At 35.4% G+C, this 14,675-nt stretch overlaps 1 protein-coding gene across 1 annotated transcript in view; it reads left to right on the top strand.

Annotated features, from left to right (window-relative positions):
* LOC111141999 (protein tyrosine phosphatase, receptor type Q) overlaps positions 1–14,675 on the top strand; it is a 202,867-nt gene that overhangs the window by 33,137 nt on the left and 155,055 nt on the right. The window contains exons 15-17 of the mRNA XM_022494920.1: positions 7,560–7,742; positions 8,098–8,199; positions 12,100–12,220. Of these exons, the coding sequence (XP_022350628.1) occupies positions 7,560–7,742; positions 8,098–8,199; positions 12,100–12,220 (406 nt within the window). The remainder of the gene's footprint in view (positions 1–7,559; positions 7,743–8,097; positions 8,200–12,099; positions 12,221–14,675) is intronic.

Here is a 14,675-nt window from a genome sequence, read left to right as displayed (position 1 = left end):
CAAGGTAAGAAATCATTGTATTTTAAACACCTACAAAGTGCCATGCACTATGTCATTGGCTTTCATGAAAATTTCCTTTTTAGTTTTAAAATAGAGCATTAAGATATTATTATCTTCATTGCCTAATTAAAAAGCAAGTCTGAAAAGTTTACCCTTTCAGTAAATACTCAACACATATTTGCAATATGCCAAGGCTACTGAGAATATAGTACTGTAAAGGAAAGTGAATTTCTACCCTCTAAAGTTAAAATTAATTGGTGGATGTTTAATTGCTTAAGGTCACCCAGCTGGTAAGTGACGAAGCTGGACCTGGAACTCAAATGGATCAGACTGTAAAGCATATTTCCTTTCACAATACAATCTGTTTTAGAAGACATTAATAAAGTTGGTAAATTATAGAATATATCTGGGATTCTTTCTGTTCATTTTTGCAGTGATACTTTGCTGCTTGGGTTCTGCACAGCTTGAGGATGGAAAGGAGAACTTTCAAAGTTCCTGTTATATTAAATGATCACCATATTTATGAATACTTATCAAATACTTCACTGCTTAAGTGGTCACAGATCAAGAATACCTTATCTTCATGATTATCTATAGAATAATCTTTTTTTGTTGGCTAATTATTACATGCATGCAATCTTTTACTTAGTATTGAATAAGTAAATTTAATTTTCATTTTACTATCTCTTAGATGAGCTTAATTCCAAGGTAAGGATAATAAACCTTAAATGAATATAAGAATTTAATTTGACATGTAATTAAAAATGAGAATATTAGTTTTGAAAGGGATCTTATGAAACACACAGAACTCTTTGTTTTATAGATGAGGAGACCCTAGAAATGCTTTAGCAAAATGACTCAGAAATCAGAGTAGATGAGAAGTAATGTTAGGACTTGGAGGTAAGCCTCCTGAGCTAGTGATAAAAGCAGAGAGAAGAAGGAAACAACTTATGCCTGGGCTCACTAGCTCACCCATTTGTGTGGGTTTGGGTCATTTTGACACTAGACTCCTCAGAAGCAAAACAGACCAAATCATAGGGCATAGTGTTCAGTGTCCATACTTTTAATTCTAACTCTCTGTCCTAAAGTATCTTACTTTCAACATCTTTGCATCCTTCGTTCTAGATGGAAATGGTGGACAATGAAATCTACATTACTGAGTTTTCCCATAATATGTGTACAACTACTGAGCCACCAGCTTTGCTCTTTTTGCAAAAGAGGAAGCTAGAATGTTAAGTAGTCTCAAGGTGTCATTTGGGGGAAAATATACTCAAGAACAATTATCTATTCCCAAGCCTTCATATTCTTATTAAATACAATGAATTCATCCTCTACTGTTGTTATAAAAAAAAAAAAAAGAGCCTACTTTTCAATATTGTTTCAGGAGAAATTGAGGGATTAGTTAGTGGTGTGTTAATGCTGCTAGCTACAAATTAAGAATAAATTTTTTGTGCACATACTTTATCTTGTTTGGGTAATCAGTTTACTTATGCTTGGGAGTAAAATATTTTGTGTTCAAGCAGAAAAGATTAATATGAGGTGGATCTCATGGCTGTGTGTGTGTGTGAAAGAGAAACTGTGTGATTATGTGTGTTTTAAGTATAGAATGTATAGTTTGCAAATAAATAAGATTAATTCATGTTTTCTCATACTCAAGGTTCAGTAATCACATAAGGAACTTTAAGTTCTCATAGAGATTACCTTTTGGTGATCTTTATTTTTCTCTTTCCTTTTTTAAGATCTAACTTTCTTTGTGGTAAGTGTTTAACAAAATACCTTGAATATGTCTAGTGTGGAGTAATAACCACTAGTGGATAGCATCTTAGATGTTGACCAGAATTTTGTGCAAGAACCTATAAATTTATTTATGTTACTGAATAGAATTAAAAAAATTTTCTACATGTCATTGTAATTGTGTATGCCAAACAACAATCTTTTGGCATACTCAAAATTACATGTCACTTCCTGTTTTAGGACCATCATGAGCAAACTTTTCTTATTTTTATTTTTTAAAATAGATTCAACTTACTTCTGATTGTAATAATTTATTTTTTATTCATTAGTTACCTATTTTACACAATACTTTTCCAATTTGACACACTGTGTTAGCTCAGAAAACTCTAAGTCCATCATTACTCTCCAAAATCAGTAAGCCATGAGGTCTGTCTTCTTCATTTTCCCTGAATCCAACACTGGTTATCCCTAAGGATAAATGAATAAAAATGCAAAGGATATCAGCCTGGGGTCAGGGATGTATATTTATTTTCTGACTACTGGTAGTAGGCAGACAACTCCAGAGGGACGACTTAGCAAGTTCCAATGAGAATTTTTCAAAATCAGAAGTCATACTGAGTTATGAAGTTCAGGCATTGTATTACTAACTCCTTTTATTCTTGCCGTTAAAGAGCTATTCAATTCAATCTTGTTTTGCTTAGCTGTGAATTTCTCTCTTGTTTTTAAATATATTTTATGTCATGTTGAATGTATTTATTCATGGCCTGAACAGGTTTTCGTGGATTCATATGCATTGTGGATATAGCAGTAAGACAGAATCCCTACCATCCTGGAACTTAACATTTTAGATGTTTCACAGAAAATAAATCAGTAAACAAGTAATATATATGACTTCGGTAGTATTAAATTCTAGTAAGGAAAAAAAAGAAAACAGGGAAAGAATAGAGAGTTATTGACTGGTAAACAGACTGTTTGAGGCAGAGGACAATTATATTGGCCCAGAGAGAGTAACAAATGTATAAGAGTAAATTAGATGAGGATAAAAAATAAAAATGCTCCAGGAGGAGGAATAGCAAAAGCCAAATCCTCAAATGGGAAGATACTTGTGTAGTTGAGGAAGAGCAGAGGATTTCTGTCATTTGAGTACTAGGAATTATGGGAAGAGAATTAGCAGATGAGGAGAGACAAGCTGGCAAAGGTAGACTGTGCAGGATTCTTGGTGTCATTCTAAGAGGTTTGGAGTTTAATTTTAATGAGTAGCTATTGAAGAATTATGACAAGAACATGATATGATTTGTAATTTTGGAAGGTCATTACTCACTATATTGGATTTGGGAATGCGGAGAAAAACACGATTACTTACTAGGTATTTCATATGAGTATCTGGGTGAATGATGATACCATTTACTGAGATAGGAAAGTCTGGAGAAGAGGTCAGCTTGGAGGAAATTCAGTTCTGTTTTGAACATGTTTTAAATATCTGATTACAGGGGCGCCTGGGTGGCTCAGTGGGTTAAGCCGCTGCCTTCGGCTCAGGTCATGATCCCAGGTCCTGGGTTCAAGCCCCACATCGGGCTTTCTGCTCAGCAGGGAGCCTGCTTCCTCCTCTCTCTCTGCCTGCCTCTCTGCCTACTTGTTATTTCTCTCTGTCAAATAAATAAATAAAATCTTTAAAAAAAAAAATCTGATTACATGTTATTAAGGCAATTGGATATGTAACTTTGAAACTCAGGGAGAGGATTCAGGGTTGAATATACAATTTGAAGTCAAGGGATGAGATAAAGTCACCTCAGGGGCATGTAGATAGAAATGGAAAGAAGCAGACACCTATGTTCTGAGGCAATATCACCTATAAACTTGGGGAAGTTAGAGAGGAGTTAGTCAAGGACTAATCAGAAGTGGGTTGTGGTGAGGTAAGAGGAAAATCGAAGATTGTGTCTTGTAATGGAAGTGAATAAAGATTCTCAAGTAGAAGGAATTTATTTCCGGTGCCAAATACTGCTGCCAGTGAAGTGAGTAAGATGAGGGCCTACAACTGAGTAGTTTAGCATTATGGAGATCACTTGTGACTTCATGACAGCACATTTCACAGAAAAAATGGAGGAAAATGCCTGACTAAAGTAAGACAAAGAATGACAGATTGAAAAAGTGGAGAAAATGAGTAAAGCTGACTTTTGAGCAGTTTTGATATGGCATGGAGGCCAGAATAGAGGAATATTTGAAAGGGAAAAGGGAGTCAAGTGTCTTTTTTCTTTTGCTGTGATATAACATGTGTATGTGTGTTCACAGGGACACAATATAGAAATAATTCAACAAAAAGAAAAATCAATAACACAACAGATAGGGAATAACTTCAATTCTAAAACTTCTGACCAGATAAGATAGAATGGAATCTAGCACAGAAATGGGGGGCTAGCCAGATTTCCATCGACTGTTGAATGGATAAAGAAGATGTATTTTTATACAATGGAATGCTACTCAGCCATCAAAAAGAATGAAACCTTGCCATTTGCAATGACATTGATATAGCTAGAGAGCATTATGTTAAGAGAAATAAGTCAATCAGAGAAAGACAAATACCAATGCATGCAGAACTTAAGAAACAAAATAGATGAACAGAGGGGACAAAAAAGAGAGGAAAACCAGGAAGCGGACTCTTAACTATAGAGAACAAACTGATGGTTACTGGAGAAGAGGTTAGTGGAGAGATGGGTTAAATAGATGATGGGGATTAAGGAGGGCACATATGATGAGCCCTAGGTGTTGTGTGTAAGTGATGAATAGCTACATTCTACACCTGTAACTAATATTACACTGTATGTTAATAAACTGGAATTTAAATAAAGACTTGAAAGAAGAAATAAAAATAAGTGCTGAGCTGTGTCTTGGAAGGGAATTAGGAGAGAAAGCAGTTAAAGGAAAATCAGTAGAAGGAAGATAATGCCGTTCTCTCCTGAGTGTTTTTATTATCTCAATGAAGGGGGAAGCAAGTTTTTCAGCTTTGAATAAGAAGTGGGGAAGATTTTTGGATGTTTGTGGACAGAGAAGATGGTGAAAACATACTTAACAGAGTTGTAGACGGAACTGACAAAAGTAAATATAGGCCGCTGGGAGGTAGAGATGATTCATTTGAAATTTGAGGTTTAAATTTAAATGAAGCTTGTTAGCCTAGAGTTTTGTTTTCTTTTGATATTTTCAGCTGTTCATTGCAGATCTGGAATTAGCACTGAGCTCAGTTTAACTCAAATCGGAATTTTGCTGGAAAGCCAGATGGAAACAGAAGGAGCTGATGGAGATTACTAGGGGCTGGTTGTGGAGGTAGGCTCTGGCCTGAGTGAGTAGGGAGACGAGGACATAAGGGAGGTGATGAACAGTGAAGTTATGATGAGGGTCGAAGGACTGTTGGATTGTCAGAACAAAGGTCAGTAAACCTTGCCATTTGCAATGACGTTGATATAGCTAGAGAGCATTATGGTAAGAGAAATGTAAGTAAGCTAGAAAGGTAGGAGGTGTTGCCAAAGAAAGGAATATTGGCAGTGATGGGTAACGACTAGGTTGTGGTTATAACCACAAAAGCTACTGGTTAAAGTAAGGTGGAGGAAAACTGGAATTATGGAGATCCAGGAATATAGAGTCCGGGGAATTGGGCAGATCATTTGCTTTGACGTTGACCTCTCTTAAGAGTGGTAGAGAGGAAGTCAGTCATCCAAGTGACAAAATTTTTTTTTCCTTTTTAAGTTTTAATTTTAATTCCAATTAGTTCACATGCAGTGTTATATTAGTTCCAGGTGTGCAATACGGTGATGCAGCACTTCATGCGCTATCCGGCGCTCGGCACAGGAAATCCCCATCACCTATTTACCCCCTCTCCCCACCCTCTTCCCTCTTAGGTGATAACATTTTTAAGATGTTTGAAGAAGTTTGGCTCTTAAGGAGGGGTAGCGCTAGAGCTCGTCAGGTAGAAGGAAGGAGAAACAATCCGGATATGGCAAAGAGTGATAAACCCAACTACTGAACTCCCAGGTCCTATGGTTTTAGGGATTGCAGGGAAAACAACAACAACAACAAAACAAACAAACAAAAAAACCAAATGACTGCCTGTTACCCAAGAGCACTAAGTTGAAGCTGAGTTCTGAGATGATCGATATGTTTAGTTGCTTTTGAATAATAGCAACTCCCTCCCAGATTCATTTTAACTTAAATTCTGAAGTGAGGTTTTTCAGGTAGCATGGATTTGAGCCATATAGGCTCTTAGGGATAGGCATCATTTTTCTTTCTTTTTTTCATTTAGTATGGAATGAGAAAAAAAAAATCTTCTCTGCCCTCTTTTGTGTGGTGGTTTTACTTCCCATTCCCTCTTCCCTGAGGGTGGACACACCATACTGCACAAGATCACACTGAATTCTGTGGCATTCTGCATTCTGCAGAAGAATTCAAGTGGCCCTCTGGAGTTGTCCAGTAGAGTGGTTGAAATTGTGTGCTTTTGGTCTTCCAGCTTCTTATACAAGGATATTCCTTACTCTGCTCTTGGCCCAAGGCTTTCTCTTCTTTATCTGGCATTCCACACAGCTGTTAATGAAAAAACATTGCCAGGATTGGCCAGTCCTCTCTAAGACAAAGCTGGCTTTTGTACCAGCTTCTGTTTCAGGATACCCATTTTAACTTTGTTTTTTGTTTAATTTTTTTTTCTTTTGTTTTTTTGGCTACCACAGATTTCTGACTTTCTTGTCCACTCTGAAATTCTTGTAAAGTTTGTTTTAGTTTTTATTTTATTTTATTTATTTATTTGACAGACAGAGATCACAAGTAGGCAGAGAAGCAGGCACAGGGAGAGGGGGAAGCAGGCTCCCTGCTGAGCAGCGATCCAGACGCATGTGGGGCTCGATCCCAGGACCCTGGAATCATGACCTGAGCTGAAGGCAGTGGCTTAACCCACTGAGCCACCCAGGCACCCCTGTTTTAATTTTATGAAGAGTTTTAATTAAGATAGTCATTCAGTTTTAGGGTACCTGTTTCAATATTTACCAGAGTCAGAATCCCACATGTAGTAATAGTATTTGAATATGTGTAGAGAACCATTTTACAACCATTGGATTCAATATAATAAGGCATTAGTAGATACATAAAACTAGTATTTTTTAATTTTTTTTTAAAGATTTTATTTATTATTTGACAGAGAGAGATCACAAGTAGGCAGAGAGGCAGGCACAGAGAGAGAGAGGGAAGCAGGCTTCCCGCTGAGCAGAGAGCCTGATGCCAGGCTTGATCGCAGGATCCTGAGATCATGACCTGAGCCGAAGGCAGCAGCTTAACCCACTGAGCCACCCAGGTCCCCAAAACTAGTATTTTATTAATGTTATTTTGTATCCTTGGGAGACTGGTTTGCTGCTCAGTCCTACTGTACAATATTGTAACTAGGAGAGTTTCCTTGCCAATACATCTTGTTTTATACCCAAACTAATGATTAATCTTTTATATATTATCATTATTAATGAAAGGCAGAATTGATTTTTAGGTGTTTCTCAAAATTCTTTCTTGCATCTGTGTGTTCTGCAGTGATAGAAAGTTTAATACCATCTCAAGTATTTTAACAAAATATTATAAGAATTATTCTGTAGAATCAGAGGATGAAATTTTCTTTTGAGATATAATTCTTACATAGTTGTAACTGTACAAGTTTTGTATCTCTTATTCCATTTAGGATGTTCTTATATATACATCCTGTGCACTTGAGTGAAGACTTCAGCAAAATTTTCTTTTCTTTTTCCAGAATACATTTTTAGGATGGAATTATTTTACGCATTTATGTTTTTGTTTTTTCCCAGTGCCTGACAGTGCACCAGAAAATATTACTTACAAAAATATATCTTCTGGAGAGATTGAGCTGTCATTCCTTCCCCCAAGTAGTCCTAATGGAATCATACAAAAATATACAATTTATCTCAGGAGAAGTAATGGAAATGAGGAAAGAACTATAAATACAACTTCTTTGACCCAGAGCATTAAAGGTAAAAATAATATGTAGTGTTGGGCATTTACACTAATATTGATAATGGACACAAAATATTGGCTTGCTTTTATATTATAAATGGTAAATATGATTAGTTTTATTTGGGGTAGGACAGTTCTGGCTTTTTAGTTAAATAACCTAGGAGTTTATTATAGTCACATGAAAGAATACTTTAAGTCAGTCCTTTGTCATATTATCCTATATCATTTTGTCTTTGTAATAAGACTTACTATTTGAAAACACTTCATTTTCATTTAGTTTTTACTTTTGGAATATTAGGTCATTTCATAGTTTGCCTCTTGCGTATTACTAAAGAATATTTTGTAAGTCTTATCTATTTACTTTCTTTTTAGGACTGAATAAATATACCCAGTACAAGATTGAGGTGTCTGCTAGTACATTTAGGGGTGAAGGAGTGCGGAGCGAGCCCATAAGTGTACTGACTGAAGAAGATGGTAAATATAGTAGTGGATACATATATTTTGAATCCATCACATTTCAAAAAAAGTGTGTATATAAAATGAAGATGTAACGTAAAAATTCTATGAGACTTGGTTTATCTGTTGTGTGTCATGCCAGCATTAGAGAGATTTCATTGTCACAGTTAAAGAAGCTAGCAAAGTTAGATTTATGTTAAAAAAAATCAGGTATAAAATGCTCTTTTTTTGATTCTGAAGTCATCCTTGCTCTGTAAGAAATCAGCATTATTTTTTTCATGGGAATTTTTAAGGCTAAAATTTTGGTTTGAATGGTTTGAACATCAGCTACTGTATATTATGACTGTTTTTCAACTTTAATGTTCATAAGAATAGACATTTATATCCGTTTTGTAGTAGATTCTGTTATGTCAACCTGCAACCTTTTTTACTATATTAGGATTAGCTTGCTAATGAGTTCAGGCCAGTTTCCAGGTTTCTCTACATAATTTGCCAAGATGCTATTCTTGAATGTTAATAGCCTTCATATTGAATATTTAAACCCGTCTTCTCCTAACCTGAATAAAATCAACTTTACTACTGAGACCACTTTACACAGGTACCTCACCAAGTTCTAGGTATATATCATGCTAGGAAAATTACTTTTGAGGGATATATTTGGGATTTGGATTTGCATTTTATGTTTTATACATTGTATATATTTGAGACTGTTATTTTTATTTCTGCAAAGGGAAGTCCTGTTGTCATGAGGGATGTATCATAAGTGTTTGTAGGATATCTTCCTCCCCACTTTCAAATTTTTCCGTCCTCAAGTTTGGTCGCATTCTGTGGATGTTCAGATTCTAATCATTCACCAGGACAAAATATGCATTATATACTTTGAGAAGAAGGAAGGATTTTCTCTGCATTGTTCTTATTTTATTAAAAATGACGGTCTTCAGAGCCTTCTTCTCCATTTCAGGTCCTTCCCTATTTTTGCCTCCATCAAATTACTTCATCAAAGCATCCTGATGGGCCACTCTGTTTATCCCAGGTTCTAAATACTCTCATGGGTTGGTCTTCCTTTGTCATTGCATCTCCTAACTATGCTAATTTCTCCATCAAAACTCACTTGTTCAAATTTTCATTTTTTCATAGTTGAATTCTTTGTGCTGAAAGAAAGTGAAAATTAATAAATAAATCCTTCCCAAAGGGATGATTGTTAAAGACTGGGGCATGGGTGAGGTTGGCTCTTTTTTCCATCTTAGATAATGCCTACGAAAGATGTACTGAATCATTTATACAATGCCCCTGTGAACATAGTACCCATTTTTTTTTCTAATTTAGTGAAATAGTCCTGATGGTAAGAATTTGAGGTCTATATGAAGAACCTAAATAGTAGTAAACATATATGCTGAGCTGACAGAGTTTTGTTTTTTACCACTTAAGTCAATAGTTCCAAACTCTACGTGTATCTGAATTACCTGGACTACTAAACATCATGGTATAAGTCATCATAGTGAATTTGCCATCTGAGTCCTTGGCCAAGTCATCAATATATTTGCTAATAAAAAGGGTGAAGAACAGACCCCTTTATTGAAAAATTTTAGCAAATCAAGAATGGATAAATGACTGAGAAGCTTTGCTTTCTTGGGTATTAGGTGCTCTTTGCCCTCATGAAACTCGTGGTTTAGTGGAAGATATCTAAATTTGATTTGTGTGTAGATGAATAATCTTTATAACTTTAGTTACTGGTTTAAATATTCCCCCAAGTAATTCCTAAGGACAAAAGAGGAATTTTAGTTACTCTGAGGTATCAGAGGAAGAGTAGCTAAGGAAGGTACACCTAAGCTGTGACCTGAAGGGAAGTGAATGAAGAGGGAGGATGAGAGATAGGAAAGACCACAGCAGCTAGAGGGAGGAGGAGTCTTATGCATGCCCTTCTCACCTATTCTCATATGCTCTGTCATGATGAACTGGAGAGATTGCAAAAGATATTGCATGTGTGGGCACCTGGTTGGCTCAGTGGGTTAAAGCTTCTGCCTTCCGATCAGGTCATGATCCCAGGGTCCTGGGATTGAGCCCCACATCCGACTCTCTGCTCAGAGGGGGGGGTCTGCTTCCTCCTCTCTCTCTCTCTCTGCCTGCCTCTCTGCCTACTTGTGATCTCTGTCTGTCAAATAAATAAATAAAAAAAAAAATCTTAAAAAAAAAGATATTGCATATATGTATTCTAATTTCCTTCTTTCTTTCTTTAAAGTAAATTTAATTTTTTAACATTTATTTTATGACTGAGAGTTTGTACCTCTTAATCCCCCTCATCAATTTCGTTTTTTTAAATTGTACTTCAGAATACAAATGCCAAAATGATAGTACATATTTTGTTTAGCTAGACTGGTAATTGTATTTAGTTAGCAACAAAAAGTTTGACATAAAAAAGGAAAACACCCAAGAATATCCTGAAATTAAAAATAAAACACTCAGAATTATCTGATATTTGACATAAAAGCCTGAAAGCATATTATAGAATAGAAATGTTTAGTTACAACATATTATATTCAAAATCAGTACTATTTTTGATGGAAACCCTTTTTTTCCAATAATAAACAAAAATTAAGTTTGCAAAGATGTTAGTAAAAATATCATAGGCTTTTGTTTTGACAAATGACAGAGTTCTCAGAAGTAATTCATATCTTGGGAAACAGACATTTCCATGCGATATATGGATTCTTGTGATAATCAATATTTGATAGCATTTTTATTGTAGTGCTTGTAAGAATACCAAATGAAAATACGAATACAGCTGTCACCATTATTCTTTAGAATTCATCTCATAAAACTTTTCTCTGCTCAATAATTTTTTTGTTGTTGGAAAGTTGTTGTTACCAAAATAATGAAAACGCACATATGCACATAGAAGCATAGGTACACCCACAACTCTAGCTGAGATTATTCAGAAAATCAAAAATTAAAATAATTCAAGTAGCATTTTCTCCAAATTATTACAAAAAGTGATGTGCATGTGTGCTAATATATATATTAGGATTGTTCAAAGATCTGAACAAATTCTTAAAACTTCTATTAGCTACCTATGAGTTCACTTTCCATATATAACTACAACAATGATAAAAAGTTTTAATGATATGTACCCTTCTGATTGCAAAAAGTTGTATATTAATCTTCTAAGACAGTACTGTGGTGCTATACAGTAGCTGAGAAATGCCATTCTAAATGTTTTATCTAAATGTAAATGTAAACTTGGTTAAGAAGGTTGCTAGTAATTGCAGAATGGCTAAGGTATTTGAATCCTTATGTTGTCACAGCAGAATTAGAAGCAGACCCTAACCTGTCCATGTTCTTGTTTATGTGCCACACTGGTTTTCTTTGTCACCATTCAATTTTGAAGACTCAGTGAACAGATTTTGATACTATTTTACAGTTTAAAGCAAGTGAAATTGAAGAATGTAGTTTTTATTTGTGAGGTCAGTCATTTTAACTGCTCTCCCCGTGTTATGCTTATCACTTTACCACTTCTTGAATGTGTGATTTTTTTCCCATCTCTTTTTATTGTTTGAGGAGCATTTTTACTACATACTATATTTATTCACCCCAGTAGTTTTATTTTTACTAGAGGATGATAATTTACCAAGATGTACTTGAACAGTAGGTGAATCACTGTGACATACTCCTTGTTCTTTTTTCTCATGAAATATTTTTTTCCATTGAATCACAGAAACAGATGTTCTAACGCCACCATGCAAAATCTCTTTTTATCATCTCATTTTGAAAGTAAACAATTAGTCTCCCATGCTCATGGAGAAAGGCACTGTACCTGATTCGTTTACCAGGACGTTTGCAGTGAAAACTTTGGGTGTTTCCATTTTAGTGTTCTCTTATATATGTTTAATAAAATGTATTATCCTTACCCTAACTTTTTAGCTCCTGATTCTCCCCCCGAAGACTTCTCTGTAAAACAGTTGTCTGGTATCACGGTGAAGTTGTCATGGCAACCACCCCTGGAGCCAAATGGAATTATCCTCTATTACACAGTTTATGTCTGGTAAGAAACTTTTTTCTTTTTTGGAAATAGTTCTGAGAACAAGTATTAATCTGTAACATAATAGGAATGTAGTTTTTTTATTTTAGAATGTGATGCTACATTAAGAACCTGATTGTTAATAAGCTAGTTAATATGTTTTTTTAAAGAAACAAGTGTTTCTCATACTATGCAAAAGGTCCAACCATAGTCAAACAATATAATTTTTGTACCTAAAAAAGTATATATCATGCATAATTATACTAAATTTCTGCTCTTAAAAGCCATTGACTAATCAACTTATGTGTACAAGCGTATAATTTTAAATTCAGAGTTTTACACAAATATTCTGTGTATCACTGTCTTGTTAAGTTTCTTTGAGCAGAATAATTTTAACTAAAATTTAACTGAAAGATATTTCTTCATAAGTCTGTTATTTACAGCCAATTTTCCAAAGAAATTGAAGCAGTATATCTATTTTTTTTTTCTGGTCACCTTTACCCTGATTACCTATTCATGTGTCAGTTGTATAAATGATTAAATACTATGGCTCAATTCACATCAGTTAACAACATGGGTCTACTGCTTCATGAAAACCCAGTAAATAAAAATCCTCACTTTGAGCTAACGCAAATCCTTTGAAAAGATTCACCAGGTAATATTTCCTAGTGGATTTTAAATATTTCAACTCAGAAAATGCAATTTATATAATACTTTACAGAACATAGGCAATTCTTACCTTTATATTCCTGACTTGAAGGTCCAACACTGAGAGGCTATGATGTTTTAAAGAAGCCTACTCTTCTCTTTCCTAAATTAAGACTTTTCTTTCCCTAATATCTCTTTAAACCCTTTGCATACCACTCTTTAGGGCTACACTTCCTGATTTTTTTCATTGCCTGATTCCTAGTCATTTTGCCTAGTCATGAAAAAAATGAGGGTGACATGAGAAATATCAGTAGGAAGAGAAGCAATGAGAAGAAGGTAACCATTCTCTTCTGTGGCCCAGTTCATTCATTATCAATTTTTCATTACTTCATTCAACAAAACTGATAAAGTGCTGTATACCAGTGAAGGAGACATACATATGCCTCCTGCCATCAAGGAGCTTACATTCTTAAAGTGGACTAATATCCCAGAAACAAACAAATGAAGGAAAGTCAGGGGAAAGAGAACTATTTTTTGATGGGATGCTTAAGGAAATCATTTCCAGAGTTCACAGTCTGGACGGCAAGCTTTTTATCAAATGAAGATCTACAAGGTGGAATTTATCAAGAGGAGAGAACATCAGCTGTATAGGCTCTGTGAAGAAACATAATTTGTTATTTTGAAGACCAGAGATGTCAGTGTTGTTTGGGGGGTTAGAGAGACAAGGGTTATACTGAGAGGTTGGAGGCAGCCAAAGGTCAGGAGCTGAACCACAAAAAGGATTTGATTTTTTAAATTTTAACTATAATGAGAATTATTGGATAATTTTAAGCACTTTGGATACTTTATGGAGAAAGAATTGTAGAATTGTAGATAGCAAAACTGTTAGCAGGGATAGTAGCTAGGAGACTATTTTAGTGGTCTGGGCAATAGATGTTACTGGCAATGGACAGAAGTGGGCAGCTTTTTTCTACATTTAGGAAGGAAAGTTGACAGGACTTGGAGATACATTGGATGTGTGGATAAAAAAAAAGATGAATCAATGATGACTTTTAGACTTTTGAATCAAGAATGATGACTTTGAGATTTTTGACACCATTGTATTGAGTTAGAAAAAATGGAAGTGAAATAAGTTAATAAAAGTGAGAATCACTTTAAGATTTTACAACTGGGGTTTCTGGCCCATGCTGTAGGGACAATCTCATCCCTCTATATAGTGATCATGCTATGTAAATTCAACTTCCCAGTGGTGCAGTCTCTCTCCTCTTTTGAGGTGTGTCTCTTTTCTTTCTCAGTTAGTAAGATGGATTCTAGGTGCAAGGGAAGCCCACTCAAAGTGGGGTCAGGGAATCTCAAGTCTGTGGATATTACGGCTCATCTTACCTGGTTTTTTTGGGAATTGTGTTGTTGCTCACCTGTAGTCATAGCTTCTAGTTTCAAGGTTCTGATTTTCTGTTTTGTCCTTGATCCAACCTCAGGCTTATTCTAGTGCCCTAGCTCTCTTAGCATTCTTGTCTTAACCTTCAGGTAGCCAGATGCTGTCACTAATTTGCAGTGGGCAGGATTGCAAAGGTGACTTCCACATCCTTCCGTAGCTCCGGATGATCTACTAGAGGGGCTTTTAGATCTTGTGAATATGGTGGCATACTGAAGACAGAGATTTCGTAAGAGGCTTGTTATTTTTCTCTCCATCCTGAGAAGGAACAAGCCCTTCTTACTGTCATTCAGAGTTCTTCACAGAGACACTGAGTCAGAGAAGCTGCTCCTAGGATCAGCTGAGAGTTTAAGATGGCAGAATTAGGGTGGTCAATACATGGGGCATCACCCAAGA

Source organism: Enhydra lutris, unplaced genomic scaffold (assembly GCF_002288905.1).
Source record: "Enhydra lutris kenyoni isolate GAN:26980312 unplaced genomic scaffold, ASM228890v2 scaffoldscaffold7, whole genome shotgun sequence".
In the NCBI taxonomy this organism is placed as follows: domain Eukaryota; kingdom Metazoa; phylum Chordata; class Mammalia; order Carnivora; family Mustelidae; genus Enhydra; species Enhydra lutris.
The sequence above is the reverse complement of the archived record's forward strand: the minus strand, read 5'-3'. Positions and strand labels throughout refer to the sequence as shown.